The 27,367-nt window shown below is 38.0% G+C and overlaps 1 protein-coding gene across 1 annotated transcript in view; it reads right to left on the reverse strand.

Annotated features, from left to right (window-relative positions):
• The window catches only part of LOC150080606 (A disintegrin and metalloproteinase with thrombospondin motifs 6-like), a 518,673-nt gene that overhangs the window by 360,596 nt on the left and 130,710 nt on the right, over window positions 1–27,367 (reverse strand). Inside the window, exon 3 of the mRNA XM_090381965.1 lies at window positions 3,008–3,164. Within this exon, the coding sequence (XP_090238091.1) occupies window positions 3,008–3,164 (157 nt within the window). The remainder of the gene's footprint in view (window positions 1–3,007; window positions 3,165–27,367) is intronic.

Genomic DNA, 27,367 nt, shown 5'->3' on the forward strand with positions numbered 1-27,367 from the left:
CATCCAGGTGGCATCACTTCCCCAGGTAAACGATGCACGTGTATCCTGCCATCCACATGATGCAACAGGAAACGTGATTCGTTGGACCAGATGACCTTCTTCCAATCACTCAAGGTCTAGTTTCAATGCTTGCATGCCCATTGTAGGCACTGTCACCAGTAAACCATGGTTAGCATGGGCACTCAGAGTGGCCTGCGGCTACGCAGCCCCATTTTCAGCAGGGTTTCATGTATTGTGTGTTGTGACACATTACCCCCACCCATCACCAGCATTCCAATTACAGGCTAGTTGCGCCACAGTTGCCCTTCTATTGCCACGTAACATCCAGAAGAGCCTTTGCTCACCTGGAGCATCAATAAGCTGTGGTCATCCAACACCTCACCGGTGGCTCGTGGGTTTTCCCTCCTCTGACCACTTTCGGTAGGTACTAACCATGGCTGACCATGAGCACCTCACCAGCTGTGCCATTTTGGATATGCTCTGACCCAGTCGTCTGGCCATTACAATTTGGCCTTTGTCAAACTCGCTTAAGTCCACTGCCTTTCCCATCCGAAGAACAAGAGTAACACTGATTAACGGAGCTCAGTATCATGTGTTTTGTAAACAGTGTCCCAACCTGCGCAAGTGCCGTAGTTTACCTGCAGTTGCTTCGATTTGCATAACGACTCACTGGTCATAATGTTTTGGCTCAGTGTATGTAGCTCACATAGTGCTGGATCTAGGAGGGAAGCAACTGAGGTAATCCATTCCTCCCCACAGAGGCCAAGTAAATTAGAAAAAATACTGTGTGTTTTATGATATTAAGCTGTTGGATAACTGTGTTGTACAATGTCTAATGAAAATGTTTAGCACATAATCTTACAATTATTGAACAAACAATAGTAGATTGTGCTTACAATGAAATCTTAAGCAAGCAAGCACACACACACATACGCAGCATTGCTAACCTGCTGTTATGCAGCAATCCATTGGAAAATTACTTTGCATGAACACATTTTTCTCATTTGTCACATCAGCTCCTTCACCACAAAAATGTGCATGTCAGTCACTCGCTGCCTGGCAATTTTTAACTGATGAAAATATTCCTGAGCATTAGCATTAATGCTAATTTTACTCCAGGTGTCTTGAATACATGGCATGGGTTGCATGGAGGATGTCAACTGATTTTCTGCAGTCTTCTCACTGATTTTATTCTAATTATAAAATATGTCCTATTTCAGTAACCCAAAAATTTTTAAATACATGGAATTCTCATTAGAAAATAAATTATCCAAAAGGATTGAAACTGCAAGAAATGAAGATCCTCCATTTTTCCGTTGAGAGGCAATAGTAATAGAGGCATGTGGTGCAAGAAAGCAAGCATACAAGCTTATACAGCATCAGCCAAAAAAAAGGTGACCAAGCAGTCTAAATTGTTTGTAAATTTAGGCATTCAAATTAAAATGAACCTCATAACATATGAAGAACAGAGTTATGATATTTTCATTTCCTTTAAAGATGTGCATAAACAGCTCTCAGTTTCAAGACAGGTCAGAGTATAACCCACCACTGCTAAACGGAACCTATTTTTTTTTATTTATTTTGTGTGTGTGTGTGTGTGTGTGTGTGTGTGTGTGTGTGTGTGTGTGTGTGTGTGTGTGTGTGTGTGTGTGTGTGTGTGTGTGTGTACTTTGCTCTGTCTTTTATTATGGATATGATATTTGTACAAAGAAGGTTAAATATGCAATCAATTTTACCACTTATTAGATCATATTTTCCAGCTTTTATTTTTTTCAACTTTAAATCTAAGAAAGATTTTATAGATTTTTTTGTTTCATCACAAACAGCATTGTATCCTACACATTACCAGCCATAATTACTGAGCACAATTTTTAATTCATCAAAATGACTGTTCACCAATCATACATACACATAATGATTGGTGGACAATGATCATATGCAAGCTAGCCAAAACCATCATCTGTTCAACAGAAATGCAGCACAAACACAGCCAAAAGGTCCAACACTTTACAAAGACATTTATTATCATTTTAAATTTAAAAGTGGCATGAGAGCAATTAAAAAATAACTAACTTATTTATAATCAGAAAAACAATTCACTGAAAATTCTTTTCTGGTTAAAAATATGTTACGTTTTTTTTTTTTTTTTTTTTTTGTTCTTATGCCACTTTTTTCCGACACCAGAAAACTAACATAAAAGCAGATCATTTTAAAACATAGATTGACTGTATTATTGTTTTCAGACAATAAAATTCATAACCCATAGGTTTCAAGTTTTAATAAGTTGGAGCTTACATGGAAATGACCAGAGATTCTGGTTATGAGACAACACTACAAATTCTTGACCACTGCACAAGTATAAAATTACACCATAACCAACCCCCCCCAGCCCACAGATGGAAAGACCAGACAACAGAGTAGTTATGCCATTGTTTCACTGTAAGATACTATAGTGGGACAATGTTGTCATATTTTTTTAATTGCTCTCCTAGGATGACATAGGTATCTTCATATATCTCCTTTGTACATGGTGATGTGTGCTGTGTACACACTACTACTCCCCATAATAGGTGCTGATGCATCTCAAAAGCCCTTATAAGTTTGAAACCCCCCCTCCACTATCTGAAAAAAATGTTTAAAGCAGCCTAATGGAATTGACATTTTGCTGCCTGATTTAAATGACCATAATGACTTGACCAAACCCTATTCCACTTAGTTCCAAAAGTGTTCACTGAAAAGTCTACTTTAGGTAGGTTAAAGAGATGCATCCCTACCCTCACAGGTCAAACTACTTTAACCAGCTCCAAATGTACTAATCACTCATTACCAGTTAGTATATGTTGGTGAAACTGGTATTTTTAATTATTACTAGAAAACCCAGGCTACTACAAAGGCAGTTTGCATATATATAATTTATCAGTAACCACAAATCCTAATGCTATCCTTAAACTCTTAGAAATAAGCATTTATGAAGTCCAAGTGCACAAATCATCCAATAATATCTTACCTTGGTTTCCACAAGTTCCATCTTGCTTATTATGTAAAGGTGAAAAGATAGCTGATCTTTTGTAGACCATATGTGGATGTTGAGAATCTTTTCTTGTTCTATTACTTCTGAAAGGCTCAATAAAATAATCCTCTTCTGGGGTTCTAAGTACTCCCTTCTACAAAGAACAAAATATAGTCATAGTGAATAAAGCAGAGTAAATAATTAAGTATAAAACACGTACACATTTATATATTCGTGTCCAGAGAAATATTTATATATATATATATATACACAGTAGCACATCAGGGACATTTCTTTGGAGGATTTTGTTATTTGTTATTTTTGGATTTTAGGAGCATTATCAACTAAGGCCATATTGCTCCAGGGATATGCGGTGGTCATTCTCTGACCTTTCCGCATCCTCCGCATTTGGTGGGCACGGGCTCGAACCCCGGTCTAATCAAGAAGCATGTGCTACGCCCTGCTGCTCCTGCCCACCTGGCTATGGAGGCGCCTCTTTGGAGGACGCTAAGGATCAGAGTCTGCATTTGCTCCCAGAGAAATCTAATGTTTTTTTTTTTTTTTTAATCAAATCTCTTTAGGAGGAGCTAACACTCATCACCCTCAACTCCCAAGAGTCCAAACAGAAGACTCTATCTTGAAAGTCTTCCACTTGGACTCTTGGCTTTTAACCCTACAGTTTTAGTTTTTCTCATTTACATATGTTTTAGGTTCTTCTCGTTTACACAGTGATTTCATAGATGACAACCAAGAAAAAAGTAGTGCTCTTCCGCTGGGCACAGTCTTAATTTTTTAATGTAGTTAAACTTTCACTTTTATCTTTCTTATGAACTTCAAGTAATAAATATGAATTAAGAGGCGAGTACTGGACAAATTAAGCTATTGCTATAAATTAATGAGAAAATAAATAGTACTTTAAGTTCTAACTATAAAAATCTTCTAACGTCAATCCTTCCTAATTAGATCAAGAACATGTGAAATTGAATCATGGGTTTTTGAAACTGAAAGGCAGTAAGAGCAAGGAAGGGCTTTGGTGGACAAATATTAGTATCAGCTATATAGTGCAAGGAAGTTACAGGCTTTTGCTGCACCAGCCAAAAAATAAAAACAATAAATAAACATACATACACACATACATATATATATATATATATATATATATATATATATATACACACAGGGTGATTCAGGAGTATAGTAAATATTTTGGAAGGTTATAGTATTGATTATTCTGAGTAAAAAGGTTTATATAAACATTTCCAATTTTCAATGGATATGGAGATATAGCTATTTGAAACTGAGGCTTTTCATCCATCTCCACAAACAAAAATCTAATGGAGTGAGGTCTGAAGACCTTGGGGCAAAGTAACGAGACCACCGCAGCTGTTCCACTGTTCAGGGACAGTTCGATTTAGATATTCAATTACCAGACAGGCATAATGTGCAGGAGCTCCGTCTTGCTGAAAGTACATACCAATCTTTGTAGCCAAGGGAATATCCTCCAATAGTATTGGAAGTTCGTTTTACAGAAATTCTAGGTAAATGGGCCCTGTAAGATGATTTTGTAACACAACAGACCCAATCAACTGATTGTCGATGATACCACACCACAGTGAAGAAATGTTGAAAATTTTTTTATACAGTGGCATGTAGATTTGTCTGACCACCTTAGCTTTAGCATAGGCATATGATGCAAGAAAGCAAGCTTATGCAGCATCAGCCAAAAAAAAAAAAAAAAAGACACGTTCCCATTTCACCCCTCCATTCATTCCAAGAACCTGTCCAGCTCAGGCTTAAATTTATTTAAGCTATCAACTTCCGCAACAAAGGATGGAAGTCTGTTTCACCAACCAACCACCCGCTGGCTAAAGGCAAACTTCCGCACATCTATCCTACATCTGTCTTTCTCTTTCCTAAATTTGAATTTATACCCTCTCAAATGATTATTCTGAGAAAGAGAAGAATTCCATCAGCATTGAGCATGCTCAAACCCTTCAAGGCTTTATACACTTCAATCAGATCACCTCGCAGGTGCCAAGTCTCCAGACACTGTAATCTGCAAAATTTAAGCCTTTCTTCGTAAGAGCAACCCTTCGTTCCATTCACTAATCTTGTTGCCTTTCTCTGTACTCGTTCCAACAGCTCTACATCCTTCTTAAAATGAGGCCTCCAGACCTGTATACTGTACTCAAGGTGTGGCTTGACCATTGCCTTATACAATGGGATAATCACTTCCTTATCCCTGCTAGAAAAATTCCTGTATAACATTGACAAGACACCGTGAGCTACTCTTCCAGATCGTCTGCACTGCTCAGAAAACTTCATATCTGCCTGCACAATTACCACCAGGTGCTTTTCATTCTCTACCAATCTTTATATGTCAGTGTAGTACCACACAGTTGATACGTTACGCTGGGGTTACTGCTTCCCATATGTAGTACTTTACATTTTTCGATGTTAAATCTCATTTGCAACCTCTCACCCCTTCTACTCAACTTTTCAATACCCTGTTGCAGCAGCATACTGTCGTTAGTGTCATTAACAGCCCTGCCAACCTTTATATCATCTACAAACTTGGACATTAAGACTGATATACCATTATCAATATCATTTATATATACAGAAAACAACAATGGACCCAACACTAAACCCTGAGTTACTCCACTAATAACATCAGTCCACGAAGAGCAGTGTCCATCGATTACCACTCTGTCTTCTTCCACACAATCATCCCTTTATCCATAGCAGCAATTTGCCTCCAATGCCACACTGCTCAATTTGTGAGGCAGCCTTCCATATGCAACAGTATCAAAAGCCTTTCTAAGATCCAAATATATGATATCAAAGTTATTCCCTGCATCCAGTTTCTTTGTTTCCACATCATAGTATCCAATTAAATTGGTCAGACAAGACTTCCCCTTAACAAACCCATGCTGTGTCCGAGCTATAATTGAATTTTTGTCTAGATGATTCTGCAGTGCTTCTTTAACCAGTGCCTCCATTAATTTCCCTGGTACAGAAGTTAAACTAACAGGTCTATAATTACTTGTGTCGCCCTTTGATCCTCCTTTGTGAATTGGGGTCATATTTGCACATCTCCAGTCCATGGATACTTCCCCTGAGTCCAAGGAAGTTTCATAATTATGGCTAAGGGTTTGCTTACTTCCTTTGCTGCCTCCTTTAATATAACTAGATAGACCCCATCCACCCCAGGTGCCTTTCTTATGTTTATCTTCAACAATTTCTCCTCCACTTTCCTCTCAGTTATTACAAAATCATATAGTTCACTGCCAGAGTTTAGTTCACCTCTGGCATTCCCCTCGTTGAATATCTCATGTGTGAATGTGGATGCAAAATACTCATTTAGTTTGTTAGCTACCTGAGCAGGCTCATCAACAGTTGAACCATCGATATCCAGTGGACCAATCTGATTCATCCCTTTCCTTCTAGAGTTTACATAGGTAAAGAACTCTTTGCTGTTTTTCTTTTCATATTTTGCCAAAGATTTCTCATAATCTGCCTTTGCTTGCCTAACCTCCTTTGTGACTTGGTTACAGACCAGCTTATATCTATCGTAGGCTTCCATGTCACCCATTGATTTATAAGTATCCCATGCATTTTTCTTCTCTGCCACATGTCTCATGAGTTCATCTGACATCCATTTAGGCCTTAATCTTGAACAATATTTCTTAGTTGGTATGTAAAGCCTAATAGCTTCCAAAATTAATTCTTTGAATGCTTGCCATTTTGAATTTGCTGTTGGTAACATCATTAGCTGGTCCCACTGTATAGATTTTAAATACTGTCTCAGCCCTCCATAGTCGCCTTTAAGAAAGCAAAACCCTTCCCTTTACCTTTGATGGTAGTTACCTCTTTGAGTAAATCCCACTTCGGAACACTGTGATCACTGCCACCTAGTGATTCCTTTATCTGCAGATTCTTAATGCATGAAGAATCACTACTGATAATCAGATCAAGAGTATTACTCCCTCTAGTTGTCTCACAAACATGCTGATGTAGAAAACAATCATTCAATAAATCCACAAAAGCCTTGCTAGTGTGCGAGTTACCAATCCATAAATTCCAGTCAATATCTGGGAAATTAAAATCCCCCATTATAAGACTCCCTGATTTACTGGCCCACTCAATTTCGGTGTACAGTTTCTTATTATACTCATCAGAGTCATTAGGCCTATAGCATACTCCTACTCTCAATTTTGATCTCCCAATGCTTATGTCACACCAAACTGACTCTACACTGCACTGTCCAGCGATGTCGACTGGCTATACCTCCTTGGATTTTATGTGTTTATTAACTAATAGCATAACCCCTCCTCCTTTCCTATCCTGTCTATCCTTCCTGTGCACATTGTACTCCCCAAATTCCAGTTCTGCATTCCTTATATCTGGGTGACACCACGTCTCTGATATCCCAACAATATCAGCCTTCGATGTTTTGAGCAATACCTCAAATTCATCAAATTTATTTACCAAACTCCTAGCATTGGTGTACACCAATGCTAGGAGTTTGGTAAATAAATAGGAACAGGTGCAAGTATACATGCACCTATTCCTATTCTTAGCTACCCTAACACAACTCATGTGTTTACTTGTACCACAATGACTGCCAGCAGTCTTTGAAATCCCCTGCATCTTGTTTGCCAGGCTGCTACTCATTCCAATAGAAGCAGTGCAAGAATCACTTTCACCTCTGCCAGCAGCTACTGTTAATCTATTAGGCTGTGTATCCTCCCAATCTAGCAGTTTTCCAACCCACCTAACACTGCCTCGATAGCATCAGAAAATATTCTTGCACCCTTTCTATTTAAGTGTATCTCATCCCTGTAGAAGCAGTCTCTCCTGTTAACAAGCACAGACTAGGCTGAGAAAAATTCTACCCCTTGAGCCTTGCACAATCTCTCCAGGACCAAATTGATCAACACGGCTCTCATCATATACTCCCTCCTATCGTTTTGTGCAGAATTGCAGACACTTTCAAATTCAACCCTAATTCATGGCTGTTTTTTCAACAGTGACCTGTACTTGTTTTAGTAAATCCACCAGTCTCCTACTCTTAATATCATTAGTGCCATTGTGTACAACAATATCACCTTTTGTGCCATTAAAAGATATCTGCTCTACAACGTCATCAACCTTTGCCCCTGGCAAACATACCCTGGTCCTGTTCCACATATCCTTTTTACACAATATGTTCCCCGTTTCCCTGACAATAGAGTCACTGACAACTACTAGTTCCTATGGGACCAGTGCATTCTGCCTTGGGGGTTGCCGCTGTGTTGTGTGATGTTCAAGTGCAAGCTCTAGCATTGATGTGGGCAGCTGAGAGCTTGATGGGCTCCTCAATTTAGATCCTTCGAGGGCATCCACGCTGTCCTTCAAGCTCTCATACAGCCCCATAACAACTCTGAGTTGTCTTCTGATTTCCTCACACCCTTGGCAATATCATGTCCTGTACCTGATTGCTCCACAAACATCAAGCAAGCAGTGCATTTTTAAAAGGCTGTAATTCAGAGGGCAACTGCCCCACTCAGTTCTCCCCTGAGCCACAGCACTACTATTGGCTTGAGCCTTTTGCTTTGCTGCTCTGTATAGTTCTGCCTTGAATTTATTTAAGCTGTCTATTTCCACAATAACCAATGGAAGTTTGTTGTTTACTGTATATGATATAAAAATTATTTTTTGCATCCAGTTCCTTTGTAACCACATCATAATATACAATCAAATTGGTCAGACAAGACTTCACCTTAAACCCATGCTGTGTCTGAACTATAACTGCAGTCTTGTCTAGATGATCCTGCAGTGATTCTTTAACCAGCAACTCCATTATTTCCACCAGAACAGAAGTTAAACTAACAGGTCCCCCTTTGTGAATTGGGGACACATTTGCACATCTCTAGTCCACATGACCCTCCCCTGATTCCAAGGAAGCTCTTGTAATTATGGCTATGGGTTTGCTTACTTCCTTTGCTGTCTCCTTTAATATAACTGGATAGATCCCATCCACCCTAGGTGCTCTTCTTATGTTTAATTTCAACAATTTATCCTCCACTTTGCTCTCAGTTATTACAAGATCATTTAGCTTCCTGCCAGAGTTTGATAAACTTCTGGCATTCCCCTCCCTGAATATCTCCTCATGTGTGAATGTAGATGCAAAATACTCATTCAGTTTGTCAGCTACCTGAGCAGGTTCATCAATAGTCGAACCATCGATATCAAGAGAACCAAACTGATTCATCCCCTTCCTTCTAGAATTTACATCCCTTCTAGTCTTTGCTGTTTTTATTTGCATTCTTTGCTAAAGATATCTCATAATCTGCCTCTGCTTGCTTAATCTCCTTTGTGACTTGATTACAGACTCTTATATCTACCATAGGCATCTGTGTCTCCTGATAATTTATTAGCATTAGTTGAGGCATATGATGCAAGAAATCGAGCAAAAAAAAAAACTTCCACAACAACAGATGGAAGTCTGTTCCAGCAATCAATTGGGTGACAGGTGCAATGTTGAGTCTGTTTGGTATGACAAACACTGGGAAAGGGAAAATGAGAGTAGGAGTGTGTTATAGGCCTAATAACTCTGATGAGTACAATGAACAGTTGTGCATAGAAATGCATCCCATGCATTTCTCTTGTTTGCCACAAGTCTGATTAATTTATCTGACATCCAATTTAGACCTAAACCTTGAACAATTTTCTTAGTTGGAATAAAATGCCTAGTACTTCCAAGATTACCTCCTTGAATGCTTCACATTTAGAATTTGCTGTTGGTAACATCATCAGTTTGTCCGACTGTGTAGAATTTAAATTCTGCCTGAGACCACTGTAGTTTCATAAAGGTGGTCTCAGGCAGAGACCACCTTTATGAAAGCAAAAACTCTTCCCTTTACCCCTGATGGTAGTTACATCTTTGAGTAAATCCCACATCAGCACACTGTGATCACTGCCACCTAGTGGTTCCTTTATTTGCAAATTCTTAATGCATGAAGAATCACTGCTGATAATCAGATCAAGAGTATTACTCCCTCTGATTGCCTCTCAAATATGATGCTGCAGAAAACAATCATCCAATAAATCCACAAAAGCCTTGCTGGTGTGCGAGTGACCAATGCACAAGTTCCAGTCAATATCTGGGAAGTTAAAATTCCCCATTATAAGACAATCTGATTTACTGGTCCACTATTTAGGTAACTGGGGAGGAGGAGATGTACCATCAAATACAATACCTTGGATGCAGAAATTAGTTACAAGAAATAGCTGGCTGGCTCTGAAAATGATAATTTAAACATTCACATTCCTTTCTGCAAATCCATATATCTTGTGTTGTAGTAGTAAGACATAAGCGGAGTTACTTATCTGTTCCCCCCCCCCCACAAACCATTTTTGCAACTCAATCAGAAGAGTGCAGCCAGAGGCATTTACTGGTTTGATGTAACTGATACATTAGAGCAACACTGACCGTTTTGATATTATTTCTGTTTTGATTGTAGTTGTCTATTGTTCTTCACTTCTTACAGGTGTGATTTGATGATTTAAACTGTTGACATGAGGTTCACACAATATTAAAATGCATTTTTCCCATTCCCAACACACACAGGGTCCTTAGCTGGATATCATCATTTTTCTCTTTCTTGGTGATTCCCTTCTACTTCTGACACACACACACTCTCACTTTCTCTCTCTGAATATCCTTCAAATTTTTCCTTGCACCACACAGCTAATTATAATAAAAATATATATATTGTTTAAATGCTTGAATCTCCTATTGTACTGTATTTTAAAGGATGTTCAATTTCTGCTCTCTTTTATGGACTGTTCATAAATTTACAGTGACTTCTAGACATCCTATTGTTAAGCCTATGAATTTTCTTTTATTTCTTATTTTTTTCGGAAATCTACAAGTAATTGAAATAAATTAGCTTCATTATTTATTCACTTTCCTGTTTTGTCTACAATGCTATTGTTGTCACAGAAACTTGGCTCATACTGGAAAATTACCTTGTTTCCATGATGCATAATTTTCCTTTTAACATTATGACTCAAGGAAATTGTTTTATTTCTGTTTACAGTAGTACTTAAGATTTTATGGTTGTTTATTGAGCATCAGCACAATCACTGTTATTTAAGGAAATAGCATTCAGAGAAATGATTGAGTTTATTTATTTTTTGATTGTAGTGTCTATTGTTCTTCAATTCTTGCAGGTGTGATTTGATGATTTAAACTGTTGACTGCTTTCTCTATCTAAACTTTTGGATAATATTGGATAATAACACACACACTATAAGGTCATCTTGATCGGGTTTATCTTAATTAAATAAAAAAATAAAATTTATAACTACAGGCACGGCCACATGAGTTCACAGTGTGGAAGGAAGGGGAGATAAAAATCAGTTTCAAGAACTGTGCGATTGAAGATTGATCATTTCTCTTTTTAATCTCTTTATAGAGTTCTTTATAAAAGGTAATAACAGCAGGTTCTTCAGTCCCCCCACATGAAAATTGGCCTGTGAACCCATTTTTTACAAAAATAATACGTGTGTGTGTGTGTGTGTGTGTGTGTGTGTGTGTGTGTGTGTGTGTGTGTGTGTGTGTGTGTGTGTGTGTGTGTGTGTGTGTGTGTGTGTGGACATGTGTTTTTGTAATGGGCGGCACCTAGAACGTCAGTTCATCTCCGCCTCGTATCTCTGTGAAGAACAGTACCACTGTAGAAGGGCCAGAAATAAGTAGTGTATGTTTGTGTGTATTCTGTGTGTGTTCTGTTGTTGTGTCTGACCGCTTGGCTACCCAGAATCATCAGTCACCTGGATAGATGATTCTGGGTACTCGTCCACACCACGGGAAGGTGGGCCAGTCTCAATGGAGCTCGCACTGTCTCAATTCGAGACTCTAACCCACCTGATGTTGGCAAAAGATGGGCCAGATTCCTCTGGGGGCCCACTCCAGAGGAGAGAAAAAAAAAAAGAATTTCCCCGTGGTGTTAAAAAAAAAAAAAATAAATAAATAAATATATAAATAATAAAAAATAATAAATAAATAAATAATAATAATAAATAAATAATAATAAATAAAATAATAATAAAATAATAATAATAAAAATAAATAAATAAATAAAAAAAAAATTTAGGCAATGTTGCTCCCTATTGAGCAGCTCCACCAGCCAAAGGAGTAGAATTATTCGTAGCCGTATAACTAATTCTTCTTCTTGTGAAAACATCAGATGCAAACTGCTGAAGAGCAACATAAGAATTCTTGTCTCCCACCAGCAAAGTTTCATGCCCATGAGAGAGTGTAGAAACTGATGAACGAAGAACATCTCTAAAGTCATTATACAGCGGACATTCAAATAAAATATGGCTCCAATTTTCATTTTCCCCGCACTGACAAGCTCTTCCGTTCTAGAAAGACCAAAACGACATAGTTTTTCGTTAAGAGATCCATGTCCCGTTAAGAGGAAGGATGTATATAAGTCTAAAGAGAACCAAGCAGGTTTCTGCTTTACACAAAAGGTTACCTCAGGGAAAAAAGTCCTAGTAACAGATCCGACAGATGACGTATCCCAGCGGGTCTGCCACAGATTTATCATTTCATTCCACAAACGATTACGTTCTTGCTTAATATCTGAATTAATATTCAGAACCAAACCCATAAATTCAGTCGATAGTTGGTTTTTTAACCTATAACAAAGACCTCTGTAAGCTACGTGAAGGTCCAATGGCAATACACCTGCAAGAACCTGCAGTGCAGAAGTTGAAACAGTTCGACAAGCTCTTAACATACATAATAATATTGTGCGTTGCATAGTAGCCAACTTCAATCGAAATTTAACAGTTCTAAGCCTGTGAAACCATACACCTGCAGCATAAGTAGCCATAGGAAGGAATACGGCGTTATAATAGATTCTCATGGTACATCTAGAAAGTCCCCAGTCTGAACGAGAAATTTTTACAATAGCACCAGTGAATCTTCTGATCTTTGTTGTTACATTATTTAAATGAGAGACAAAATTAAGCTTTGAGTCGATTGTAATCCCAAGTAATTTAGTTTCAGAGACAAGTGGAATCCTGTTATTATTAATCTTCACTAAAGGGGGTCGTTGAGGGTTTAAATGTGATCCAAAGATCATCATTTTAGTCTTGGACGAACTTATTGTCAATTTATTATCCACTGTCCATTGGAATAAATTTTGTAAGACATCATTGGCATTACTTTCGATAGCAGATCTAGATGAACCATGAATTAAGATAGTAAAATCGTCGGCATAAGCGATGATTTTGGTACCACTGAAACTACGGGAAATCCAATCCTGCAATACCATATTCCATATAAGAGGCCCTAGGATAGACCCCTGGGGACACCCTCGTGAAACTTCTCTAGACACCTCCTGAAATTTAGATTTCACTAAAATGTGACGATTACTGAAATAGCTTGTAAATAGGTGGTATAGTTGCTGAGAGCATCCAGCTGATCGTAACCGTTCGATAGCACTCTGCCACCATAGAGAGTCAAAAGCACCCTTGAAATCAACAAAGGTAGCTAACGTGTACTTTGATGTTGAACTCTCAGTGCTGCCAGCAAATTCAACAAGTGCATCTTCACAGGACTTCCCCTACACAGAACCCGTATTGATTAGAGGACACCATATTTTTCGCCTGAAGAAGATCAGTAACACGCAGAGTCATTAGACGTTCTAGAAACTTCCCAAGATTTGGCAAAAGTGCAATAGGCCTATAAGATCTGGGATTTAATGCTGGTTTATCTGGTTTTTTTAATCAGTTTTAAAAGCGCAATTTTCCATATATCAGGAAAGAGACCTTCTTGGAGACATTTGTTAAAAAGTAAAAGCAGTACTTGTGGACGCAATTTGAAAAATCGCAAAATAAATGTATTTTCAACCAGGTCTATCCCTAGACATTTCTTAATATTAATCTTTTTAGCAACAGCGGTTAACTCATCAATAGTAAATTCTTCTGTCTGAATATTGGTGGTATAAAGCGAATTTGCAACTCGAATATTTGAATGTATAACAGAATCAGTAATTATATCATCCACCGGGAATAGTCTGTCAAGAATAACATTAACTGTATTCATCCAATCAGTGGTCTCCAGAAAATCTTCTTTCACAGTGCTGTATACATCTAAAGAGTGAATCTTATTACGAGCTATCTTATAAATAAGACCCCAAGGATTATCATTACCAGCAGTGTGAACAAACTCCTTCCATGTTTCCCGCTTACGTGTGGCAATAGCCTTTACATAACGTTGTTTGAGTGAAATATATTGAGAGTAAAAATAAGCTACTTCATCAGAGTGCCAATCCCTACATCGATGCTGATATTTTCGGTGGGCTTGATGTACCTTTTTCCTTAAAGAAGACAATTCTGAGGTCCACCAGGAACAGATCTTTAATCTAATCTTTTTCTTGCTGGCCGATTTGTATGAGGCCTTAAGTAATGACTGGCGTAATAAGGAAGCAATTCCAGCAGCCGTAAAAGAGTGAAGAGACGAAAAGTCTTGTTCAGGGAAATCTGCAGAAATGGAGGAGTCAAATAATTCCCAGTTTATATGATTTATGGAAAATCTGACTAAAGCTGGCTGTAGTAGAAATTGATCTCCAGGTTTAGAAAAATCAGTAACAACAAAAAATAGAACCCGATGATCACTTGTTGTCCAATCAGTAATCACCACCCAATCACGAACAACTGCTTTAAAATGAAAATTAGTTAATGTCACATCAATATTTGATTCTCTAACAGAGCTGGAAAAAGTTGTTACTACTTGAGGTAGGTTTATTACATTTAAGCTGTTATTAATAATAAATTCCTCCAACATATGACCACGACGATCGCTTCCATTACTGAACCAGAGTGGAGATTTAGCATTTACGTCAGAAGTTATTATGACATTCTGTGGACCCAAGAAATTTAAAGTTGTTTCTAGATAATTCAAGGATAAATTAATCTTCTGAGGGAGGACAATATAGAGAAATTAAATAAAAATTCAAATTCAAATATGTAACCAAAATACAAGTAGCTGTTCTATTGCATAAACCATTGATTATAGTGATATCAAGCTGATTATTTAACACCACAATACATGTTTTAAGTTCCTCAGAGACCAGTTGAATTATACGGGCAGTGAGTGGAAATCCCGTTACCTTTGGAGTATATCCAGGTTGCACTTTAACAGTATAAGGCTCTTGAATTGCAATAATATCAATAGCATTTTGCTCAGCAGACACTCGAATTTCGTCCGATACTGCTCTAGAACGCTGACCGTTAATCTGCATAATCCTAATACCAGCAAGCAAAGATGCAGGAGAATCAGCAAGAACATCATTATCTCCAATAACAGATCCACCTCCGGGAATAAAACTTTTATTATAACTATTATTCATTGGCGGTCCTTAATCGTGCCATCTGTAATGTCTGTAAGTACTCGGGACATGTGCCGTCCCTAACCGAGTGCTGATATTCCTTCCTACGTCTCTTACAGTTGATACAACTAGGTGGCTCTTCCTTAAATGGACACTCATTAAATACGTGCCCACTTCGAGCACAATGTCCACAAGACGGGGACTCATGCGAACAATATTGGGTAGTATGTCCATACCCAAGACACAGAAAACATTTAGTGACTATCGTATAAGGACGGTGCTTATGAGAACTCCAAGTCAAAAACAACCTGTCCAGGGAGGACACATATTTATAAATTTTAGGTGAGAAGCTAACAACCCAATGAACTAGCGATGACGACCTGGCCTGAGTAGTAAATCGAAAAACTGTTTGTTGCTTCACTTCTTCCAATGTGAAACCGTAATCTATCAAGTTCTTGTTATAGAGATTATCCACAATATCGTCCTTTGAAAGATCCCGTGGGACATCATAAATTATGACTGATGGATTACCTTTACGAGGAACGCCAGTGATCACTCCAGCTTCGGAAAACACCGCCGTAGAAGTTAAGCAGTCCAAATCTGATTTCGTAGCTGTTTCCACAACCACTCCTCGATTGCGAACAAGTCGCAAAGATTTCACTTTTACATTCTTTCTTCAAATCATTTTTAAGAGTTATAGTAACTACATTTTTCACATCAGAACTTGTTTTCAAGTCACTAGTATCTGAAGCTCTAATTATTAGATGATTTAATAATATCACTAGAAGAAACACCCTTCTCAATAGTACCCCTCACAGTATCAGCATAGGTACGCACAGGCTCTTGTGTATGTAACCTATCCGTCAGAAACTCATCTGTATCTACATCTGACTTTTGTATGTTCTTCCCTTCATCCTGTTCAATGTGTTTACCAGAGACCACAGATAAAGTTTTTAACACTTTATGTAGCAATTGGGCTCTTTTATCAATTTCCTCATTAATGGCTTTTAATCTCTCATTTTCTATCAATAATGCAGTTGTTACAATCTCCAAATTACACCATTTGTCCATAATGATATCCCCATTTTTTTAGTCACCTTATTAGCCTCTCTGAAAAGAAAACTTGTGATATCTTTTCGCATTTTAGAAATGACCGCGTATACAGAGGACGCATCTTGAATATTATCGCACTCATCAGTTATTATACTTGCATAATTTTCACATTCGTCAGTCATTATACTTGAATCAGTATTCAAAATAGGGGTGGGAATAGACCCAATCCCCTCCACTTCAATTAACTCACCACCTGTGCTCTGCTCTCATACCAACTGAGCTGCGGGTCTTAACTGCTCGTGACCAATACTTTTAGAATATACGAACTCACCTAACCTTCGTATATCGCCATGAGATTGAGGAATTTTAGGTGGGAGCAGGGGTGAAGTATCCTCTCCCTCCCCGCTGGATCTGTCTAAAGATCATTTACCATTAGGATTTCTATCTTCCATAATTGTTTAACACCAAAAACTCACAAATAGATTAATATTAGTAGTATTAAATAAGCAACTTCCAAATGTATTAGTAATAACAACTACAGTATTTCAATAATTCCAACTTCTAAATCCTGTGTTCTTGAACTGTTCCTTTTAGGTTCAAAGCAACAATATTATTTGTACTTACAGTAACTTTCTTGATCTATCAGCAAAAAAAAATAAAATAAATAAAATAATAAGAAACGTGATTTACGTTTCCCGCCAAAACTATGAATCTGCCGCTGCTGATCGTTACCACATGGCAGCCATATTGGCTCTGCCAATGTGGTAAACCTCACTCACTTAACCAGATAGCTGTATTTGTATCACAAAAGCTTAATATTAATAGTTTCACCTCGAAACTATTAATCACACCTAAGGAAATTCTTCCACAGTCAAATCACTCAAAATTAGAACCCGTTTGATCACAATAAACTGAAAATACGATGGACAATCCGTATGTCACAGTACTTCTACAACAAATACGCTGTAGCCTCGAGTATGCGAACATTAAGCGTGACTATATACTTACACATATATACTTACCACAAAAATAATACAGTCAAACCTCCCAAGTCTGGCAATCTATTAGCTGGCATCACCCATTTTCAAGCTATGCTTAGGAAACTGGGCAAATCTGGCAACCACCAAAGAATCAGCATTTATTTAATTGACTATACAACAAAGCAGCATTAGAGATGATTGTACACAACTAAAAATTCTCTATGATTCTGCCCGTGGAATTGTTGAATTGTTATTCTGGAATAAGATTAGTGACTCATGGATAATACGTAATGGAGTAGTAGACTATGGTAAAGGTTAATTAAACAACGTTATTGTGTAGTGAATGTTTTTGGGATATTTAGATTGTCATTTGTAATCGATGACCTAGTAACATTTCTCCACTTGTATTTGCCAAAAATGCTTTTTAAAATACAATTAAGTAGTATTGAGCATCACAGCTCTGGTTTATATTATCAAATGAAGTAGACCAGAATTCTTTCCCTTGAGTTAACCCAGTTTTTCAGTCTGAACAACATGAAAAATTGCCTGTGAACACATACTTCTACAAATATAATCAGTGGCAAAATTACAAATTCTGGGCCCAAGTGATCTTTAATAACCATATCAAATCAGAACCATTGGGGCCCCCTTATCCTCACTCCCACCCTGCACTGAGAGACCTGGCATATGGTAGTTTTGCCAATGAAATAATACACAACAAGCAAACCAGCTCAAAGGGTTGCAGCACCCTGAGCAAACTTAGATTTTGCACGTGTGCTCCGATAACATTCAAAAGTTGAAAAAAAGGTTTTTCAGAAAGTTCAAAAATAAAATATCAAATTTTTGATAATTTTATTGTTTATTTCATTCAGTTCATCCTTCATGACTATACAGTGGTTCCACCACTTGTCACTTGTTTAGGGAGGCCTGGCTTCAAATCCCATCAATGACTGGAGGAACTTCTAAAGTCATTTTCAATTGAGGCTGTAGTTAGCAAATCTCATATGGAAGGAGGAGGGTCCCCCCATGAGTTATTCCAGGATTTAGCTCATACAACATGCAAATCAGCCCATGAACACACTTCTATTTTTATAATAATAATTATAAAAAAAATTAAATATATCTCATTCAGTTCATTTTTATTAAAATCTTAAAATAAAAAAACGATTCATTAATTTAAATTTAATAAACAAGTTATCATTAAATTTTCATATATTAAATAATCTTTATATTTTCTGCTTCAAAGATTAATTTTTCAGGCCTTAATGGCTCCAAATCTTTGGATCACTTCATCTTGGTCTAAATCTTTGGATCACTTCATCTTGGTCTAAATCTTTGGCAAATGCATGTTCAATTGATAAGGTTGTCCAGAGGCGGATTTAACGGCGGGTGCACCGGGTGCACGCCCTGGGCCCCGACTTCTGAAGGGCCCACACAAAACCCCAACAAATTAGTTGAACATATTAGTTCAACTATTAGTAATATTTTTTATTTATTTAAAAAAATGGTTAACACATATTTTTATTTTCCCTGTCTCTCTTTTTTTAAGGGGCCCAATATTTTCTTCTGCGCCCGGGGCCTCAACCGACCTTAGTCTGCTCCTGAGGTTGCCAATCAATCTTATGTCACCATGGAATGGAAGTAGGTTTTGATTAAGATTCTTTGGCAAAAGAATGATAAACAATAGCAGGAATCTGGATGTGTGCTTTATTGACTGCGCAAAAGCATTTGACATGGTAATTTGGAATGAGCTTTTTTCTCTACTAGGAAACATGGGATGTCCACAAAGATTAATTAGGCTAATATTTGACTTGTATAAAAGACAAAAGGCCATCATTAGGTTAAACGGAGAATTGACAAAAACAGCAAAAATAAGAGAGGAGTGAGGCAAGAATGCCTGCTTTCCCCAGGTTTATTTAATATATTTGCAGAATTAATAGTGAAAGAAGCATTTGATGGTAAAAAGTTAGGTATAAAGATAGGCAGAACACTTAGCACAATCAAGTTTGCAGATGATCAGGTAATCCTTGCAAGTAGCCCAAGAATGTTATCCAATATGCCAAAACAGTTAACTAAGAAAATAAAGAAATATGGAATGAAGATTAACACTAATAAAACAAAGATTATGATGATAAGTAAAAAGCCAAAACAATTTCACATTGAAACTGATGGAGAAAAAAATAGAACAGGTAACAAAATTCAAATATCTAGGACAGATTATGACACAAGATTCATCTTGCCACAGTGAAATCGGTTCAAGAATTGCAATGGAAAACAAGCATTCAGAGGTAAAATCTCTAGTACTTAGTAAAGTACTAAGTACCAGAGGCATGGACATTAAACAAAACCAACTTGAAAAAACTAGAGGCTTTTGAGATGTTGTGCTGGCGGAGAGTGGAAAAGATTAGCTGGACAGAAAAAAAATAGTAATAACATGGTTTTACAACGTATAGGAGAAGAAAGAGAATTGCTAAGAAGAATCAGAAGACAGCAGCTACAATGGATCGGACACACCATGAGGCATAGAGGGATGTTACTGGATATGCTGGAAGGCAAAATACCTGGGAAAAGAAAACAAGGAAGACCAAGAAACATCATCATAAATACAATTCTGAAGGAAACTGGGCTTCGAAGCTATGCAGAAGTGAAACACCTAACACAAGACCGGGAGAAATGGAGACAGCTCATCAAAGGGGCAAACCAGTTGATAGATTGATACACTGAAGAAGATGCATTGGGTAATTAATCATAGTTAATCATTGGGTAGTTGATCATAGTTGATCACAGCTGTGCACTGGGTAGTTGATCATCTGAGTGACATTTGTGAATTTCATTTTTCAGACATTAGGGTAAGTAAGGATTTCAAACTGCAAAGAACAAAACGTACTTCAATAATATGCAATGCTATAGCACCACATTTCGTGGATAATTTAAAATCTGATTTAGGAAATAGAAACTCCAGTTTAATTATCAATGAAAGTAATGACATTAGTGTCATAAAAACGTTGGGAATTGTAATACAGTACTATTCGAATTTCAAGAAGCGATTTGTGGTTGTGTTGTTGTTATTTGGTTTTTAGGAGCATTAGCAACTAAGGCCATATTGCTCCGGGGATATGCGGTGGTCATTCCCTGACCTTTCCGCACCCTCCGTATTTGGTCACGGGCTCGAACCCTAGTCTAATCAAGAAGTGTGTGCTACGCACTGCTCTTGCCCACTGGCTATGGAGGCACCTCGATTTGTGTAACTTTTCTTGACATAATCGAACTAAATGAATGCACTGCAAAAGAAATATATGAACCTTTGAAATCATCGCTAAGAAATAATGATTAAATTAACAATGATGTATAAGAAATTAAAGGCTGAGTTCCTTGTCTGTCTTCTTCCAAATATCAAGTGTGTATATCATTCACTCCAACTAGCGGTGTCGATGAGTGTCTACCAAGAAACAGATTTTCTCACACCCACCTGTTAAACAGGCTAAATATAAGAAGCTTTATAGTTTAATGAATGATGGAGTTCCATATTTGATCGCTGATAAAGCACAAAGTGCAGTTATTTTATAAATTTTTTTATTCTACAACAAGTAAGTTGAAACAAAACATGCAAGAAAATGTTTTCTAACCGTCTGTTGCCTTATACTGTCTTTTTAGAATGTAAAAAAAGAATAAAAGCACACAAAGCAGCTATGCTAAAAGGAAGAGGAAAAGAGAGTCCACAGAAGCACTAGAAAAAGAACTTTTTCATCTGATTTTATTGGATGGAAAAAGGATTTTATTGCACTAGAAAAAGAACTTTTCTAGTGCAATAAAATCCGCCAAGTATTTCGCCATTATTCTTGTTTGTACACCTGATATCAGCCAGATTAAGGTATTCCTGCGCGCCATGGGCCGAAAGATTATTTCGGTGCCCTTTGCATATCCTAAAAATCTGAGTAAAGGCACCGACTCCAAGCTATAATCAGCTTCTGGAGCCCCTGTGTCTGTGCGAGTAGCACAGTAGTATCGTCACTGTCCTCCACACACCAGGTGGAAAAGGCCCAGGTTCAAATCCCGATGACGCGAGGAACTTTAATGGGATTTTTTTCACTCCGTGGCTGAGTTAGTCGTTTTCAGGCATAGATTGCAAAGTATTTTCCCCAGAAACTGGGGTTTTTCGTCCAGCAACAACAGGCAAATCGACCAGAGAAAGCATGCAATTTACAGACAAAAACACATGGGCAGATGTAATCAATTACAGGAGGCCTTAATAAAAAATTTTTTTCTAGAGAACCTGTAAGAATGATGCCCCGGGAGACTGCCCTGTTAGCTTGTGCCTTAATCCATCACTAATCAAGAACAAATGTTCCAATTAGATACGTCTCCAACGGAACGTTCCCCAACAGAGGCGGATTTAATGGTGGGCGCACCGGGCACGCACCCTGGGCCACGACTTCTGAAGGCCCACACGAAACCCCAACAAATTAGTTGAACATATTAGTTCAAAACTTTGTGATTATTATTATGCTATTATTAATTATATTATACATATATTATATTCAAATTTTATTGGAAATAAAACATTAATAGTACATAATATTTTTTATTTATTTAAAAAATTGGTTAACGTGTATTTTTATTTTCCCTGTCTCTCTCTTTTTTTTAAGGGGCCCAATATTTTCTTCTGCGCCCGGGGCCTAAACCGACCTTAATTTGCTCCTGTTCCCCAATACGCCAGTCAGTGTGTATGAACAGTTCATAAAATTTATCAATGTAAAAAGCAGTACCGGAGAAAATTTGTACAATGTGCTGAAACAGGAATTCGAAATATCAGGATTAGACATAACTAATATCTGAGGGCAGGGTTATGACAATGGTGCTAATATGAAAGGAAAAGTTTTAGGTGTTCAGGCAGAACTTTTACAGGAAAATTCAAGGAAATTTTTTACACCATGTGCTTGTCACAGTTACAATCTAGTTCTAGGTTAACAAGCAGTGTGCAATTCACAGTGGCAGATTACCTATTAAGGCAATGAGGCACGTGCCTGGGGGGGGAGGCTTTGGGGGCCCCCAAGCCAAGACATTTTCCTATAGTGTTCTAAAACAGATTGTTTTCAGTAAACATCATAAAAATCTTGATTAATTTAAGCAAAAAATTCAAAAGTACAAAATTTCATTTATTTGCCACCTAACTTTTATTTATTTTTTATTATTATTTTTTGGGGGGCCCCCAAATATAATTTGCCTAGGGAGCCCAACTATCCTTAATCTGCCACTGGCAATTCACAAAGAAGTTGTACCTAAAGGGAAAAGAGTCAATGCTGTGTCCCATACAGGTGCTTCCAAGACTGCAGAGGCACATTTCCCAGACGAACCTGTAATTTCAAAAGAATTACGGCTGGTTCTTGTTGTACGACAATGTCCCTGCCCATTCTGCACTGGTTGTGAAGACATTTCTAATGAAACATGGCATTGTACAGATCAACTACCCATCCTGCTCCCCAATTTAGCACCAATGGACTTCTTCCTCTTTCCCAATTGAAAACTGCCCTCAAAGGAGAGAAATTTCAGGATGCTGTGGACAAAGAAAGATGTAACTGAACACCTTTACTAACTATTTTTAAAACTGTGTAAAAAGTGCATTCAATCATGCTATCATGTGGTAATTACTTTGAATAAAAATAAAACCATTTTTAACTCCTTCACTTTGCATTATTTTTATTGCACCAGTCTGGAAACTTTATCATCACACTTTGTATGTAGTACAAATGGTCTGGGCACAAGTGGCCTGAGGACTACAGGTTGGGACGCACTGGTTGAGAAGACATTTAAATTTATCAATGTTCTATGCCCCGAATTAAACCTCACGATGTATAGTATATTTTGGAATGGAAAAATAATAACTTTATTCTGTTCTGCATATTTACTGTGCCTTCTGTGAAAGCTTGTTTGGCAATATTGGTAGCGCTGCAACCCTATGTGCCGCTAGCAGGCAAAATAAAATTTGCCGTCCAAAACGTTGAATAGTGATAAACGTTAAAACCAATATCAAAAAAAATTTGACGCCTTCCTGAGCTGCCACCCGTAGGCAACGCCTACCCACTTTCGGTAGCCCCGGTAATATATCGACCCCTACCACTCGTTTGGGGCGTCTCCGTAGCCAGGTGGGAAGGAACAGCAGTGCGTAGCACACGCTCCTTGATTAGACCGGGGTTCGAGCCCGTCACCACCAAATACGGAGGATGCGGAAAGGTCAGGGAATGACCACCGCATATTCCCGGAACAATATGGCCTTAGTTGCTGATGCTCCTAAAAATCAAATAACAAACAAACAAACCACTCGTTTGGAGAAGTCTGGGTTCTATTCCCGTCTGTTATTGAATAAATTGTGGTACTACACTGATTCTTTAAGCCATCTTCAATGGTGGTCGCAGTTTGCAGATCTCAGGAGAGAGGAAGAGGTTCCCACCAGTGTGAATTATTCCCGGATTTTTACATCGTTATTTGACAAAACATGCAAATCGGACTGTGAAAACAGACGTCGTAAGCCAGAAGACACGTGCCACATATTAAGATTAGTCATCATTTAGTACGGAGAAGACAAAATTGATTCGCTACAACACCTGCGGCTGGGCGATAGTCACGACGTGTCATGTCGTATTTATGTAGATTGTGATATTATGTTATCCTTTTTCTCAAAAAAAAAAAAAAAAAAAAAAAAAAAAAAAAAGAAAGAAAAGAGAGAGAGAGATTCCACTTCTACAGTGCTATGTACAAAACTTGAGCACAAAAGAGCAATATTTTTCGTACCTTTTCTTTGCCTATATGGCTCACCTGAAATCTGGAAAATTCCGAGGCCGTGAAAGATCTGATTCCGAAGTTTCAACTGTATGCAATAAACCATGTGAACAAGCACCTTATGACAAACTGGTTGATGGGCCAAAAGTCCACAAAAAAAAAAACAGCCACAATAAATTTTACCAATTCAAATCTCCTTTAATTAATGGATCCTTGTAACTACCTTTAATTAATGAATTTAATTAAATTCTTGAAAAGCTTGTTTCCAATTTCGTTTTTCTTATAGTTTATTTTTATTTATTTATTTATTATTATTTTTTTACACACGTGCAGAATTATCATACACGCAAAAAATCAACACCGCGAGCAAACACGCGAAAAGCTAGTGACGTGCACGAGATATACCTAATCTGTCTTGCTCGTCCTAATTTTTCTATTACATCGCATCTCTCCAAGCTTCAAGTCGGATGCAAACAATCCATCAAGAAAACAATCTTTCCCCTTTCGGCAAACATTTATTGCCTGCAGAACTTTGTAGCCTGCTGCGGTCTCTTTGATTTTTTGCTCAATATAGCACCACTGGGCGAAGTTATTAGAACGAAACCCATCCTGCAGGTGAAGCATAGAAGAACTGCCAAATTTGTTGATTGAAACTTGAGTCAAATCAAATCAGGACTCCAGATCGTTGCTCAGGGCTAATATAGTTGGTAACTGCATTCGCATTAAAATGACCTCTTTAATCAGAAGTCCTCATTGAATTTTAAGTTGTCTCTGGACTAGCGAAAATAGCAGTCAGCCTTTGATCAGTATAAAAAGCATGTTAAATCAATGGAGAAAAGAAATGCAGTAGGATATTTAGGAGCGTTCTAACCAGAGGCAGGGGATTTTTTTTTTTTTTTTTTTTTTGAGGGTGTGTGTGTGTGTGTGTGTGTGTATGTGTGAGAGAGACAGACAGACAAGTTCCACAAGTCCACTGCGCTTGAACTATCGTCATACCTCTAGTAGTAAGAATGCTCTTCCTACTTAGATCATTTAATGTTTAAGATTTCCATAAATCTCTCACTACAGCCACTACCACAGATTTCGGATTGGTATGGATAATTTATTTAATTAAACTTAACATGTAAAGCTGCTTATTTAACTTGCATCTATGGTTTCAAGATTGTAAGCCTATGAATACGGCCCAAGTGTATCTAGTTTGTTAAACACTAATTCATATTCAAATCTCTTGTAGCTATTGTATTATGTTATTACTGTTAAAGTTGTGTTGTTACGTGGGTCTGCCGTCAATGATTTCTCTCATGCTCCTACATTATTAATCCGATCACTGACCGCTACACTTTGGAATCTTATTCTGCTCATTCGCTTGTCTGAAGAAGACGAACCAAGGATCTGATTTATGCAGAGAGAGAGAGAGAGAGAGAGAGAGAGAGAGAGAGAGAACGGTCATCTGCACAGCGACAATGTTTCTCGAGGCGTCATCTCTCGCAGCCGTATCCTCTAATTGCCTCACAATTACATAGTCGCCAAACGAGAGGAGCACACTGCTTGCAAAGAACACATGGCCTGTAATTTTCTTCCCCTCCTTTCCTTTCACCTCGAACGATTCTCTCTTCCTGAAGCATAAGCGCCTAAGACCGCAACAACAGTGTGATACCTGCAATTCTTTCAAAAATTTAATAATCTAAGGTGCCAAGTTTAAATTTGTATGATTGTACCTTCGATAGGTCTTGCTGCTTAGGGACCAAGGGGTTGGGGGGGGGGGGGGGTATCAGGAAATTTCCCAGTGTCCCAAATGGCCCTTCGATATACAAACTAAAATTATCATTTTTGATTAGCATTTTCGGTTAATATAACAAGAGGCGAAAGGTCTGTGCTCGTATCCTGGCGTTGACTAGGGAATTTCGAAGGGCCTCTTCAATCGTGGCCGGGCTAGCTAATCTCAGGAGGCAAGTTCCCCCGATATCCACCTTTTTCCTTACCACTTTGGTCAAAATGTAAACTTGTCGCTGTCCACTGGCTCCAAAAGTTTATCCAGTTCTTCCTTGAATTTATTTAAGCTATCAACTTCGACAACAGGGTCTCATGTCTGGTGAGTATGGGCTTGGGAAACCAAGGGTCCTGAGCTGGATATCATCATTCTTCTCTTTCTTGGTGATTCCTATTTCTCTCTCTCGATAACTCAGGGAACTTCTTTTTTTTTTTTTTTTTTTTTGGCTGCTGCAGCATAAGCCTCAGGCTTCCTTGCACCATATGTCTAATAATAACAACAACAACAACAACAGATGGAAGTTTGTTCCATCACTCAACCACTCGCACATCTGTTCTGCAACTGTCTTTCCTCAATTTGAATTTATGTCTCCTCAAATATGTAACCTGAGCAAGAGGAAGAATCGCACTAGTTGAGCTTGCTCAAACCATTCAAAAGCCTTATACACCTCAATCAGATCACCTCAAAGGTGCCTAGTCTTCAGACGCCGCAATTTGCAGAACTTAAGCCTTTCTTCGTAAGAGAAACCCTTTGTTTCCCTTCTCTGTACTCGTTCCAGCAGCTCTACATCCCTCCTAAAATGAGGCCTTATGACCTGTATGCAGTAATGAAGGTGTCATGACCACTGCCTTACACAAAGGAATAATCACCTCCTTATCCCTGCTAGCAAAGTTCCTGTATAATGTGTATATCATTGCAAAACCCCATGAGCTGCACTGGTATATGACCAATATACCATACCATACTGGTATATGACCAATATACCCCTTACAGGAGATCTATGATCCTTAAGTGGACTGGCAAAAAGACTGATCAAGAAGAGTAATCAACAATGAGATCCTTTAGGTACTACTCTAATAGAATTTTTATCATCTCGTCTTCTTGATTAGACCGGGGTTCAAGCCCGTCACCACCAAATACGGAGGATGCGGAAAGGTCAGGGAATGACCACCGCATATCCCGGAGCAATATGGCCTTAGTTGCTAATGCTCCTAAAAAAAAAAAAAAAAAAAAAAAACTAAACTAAACTAAACTTATCATCTCGTCTACTTTTGTAGATTGTGATAAATGAAATTTGGCCCACAGTATTTGTGATTAGCGAAAGCTGTGCTGTGTTATCTGTGCTTACCTGTCGACTGCGCTTTAAGGAAGTCTCTCTCTCTCT

This window comes from Mastigoproctus giganteus, chromosome 9, assembly GCF_048544385.1.
Source record: "Mastigoproctus giganteus isolate SK-2022 chromosome 9, ASM4854438v1, whole genome shotgun sequence".
Classification (NCBI taxonomy): Eukaryota; Metazoa; Arthropoda; class Arachnida; order Uropygi; family Thelyphonidae; genus Mastigoproctus; species Mastigoproctus giganteus.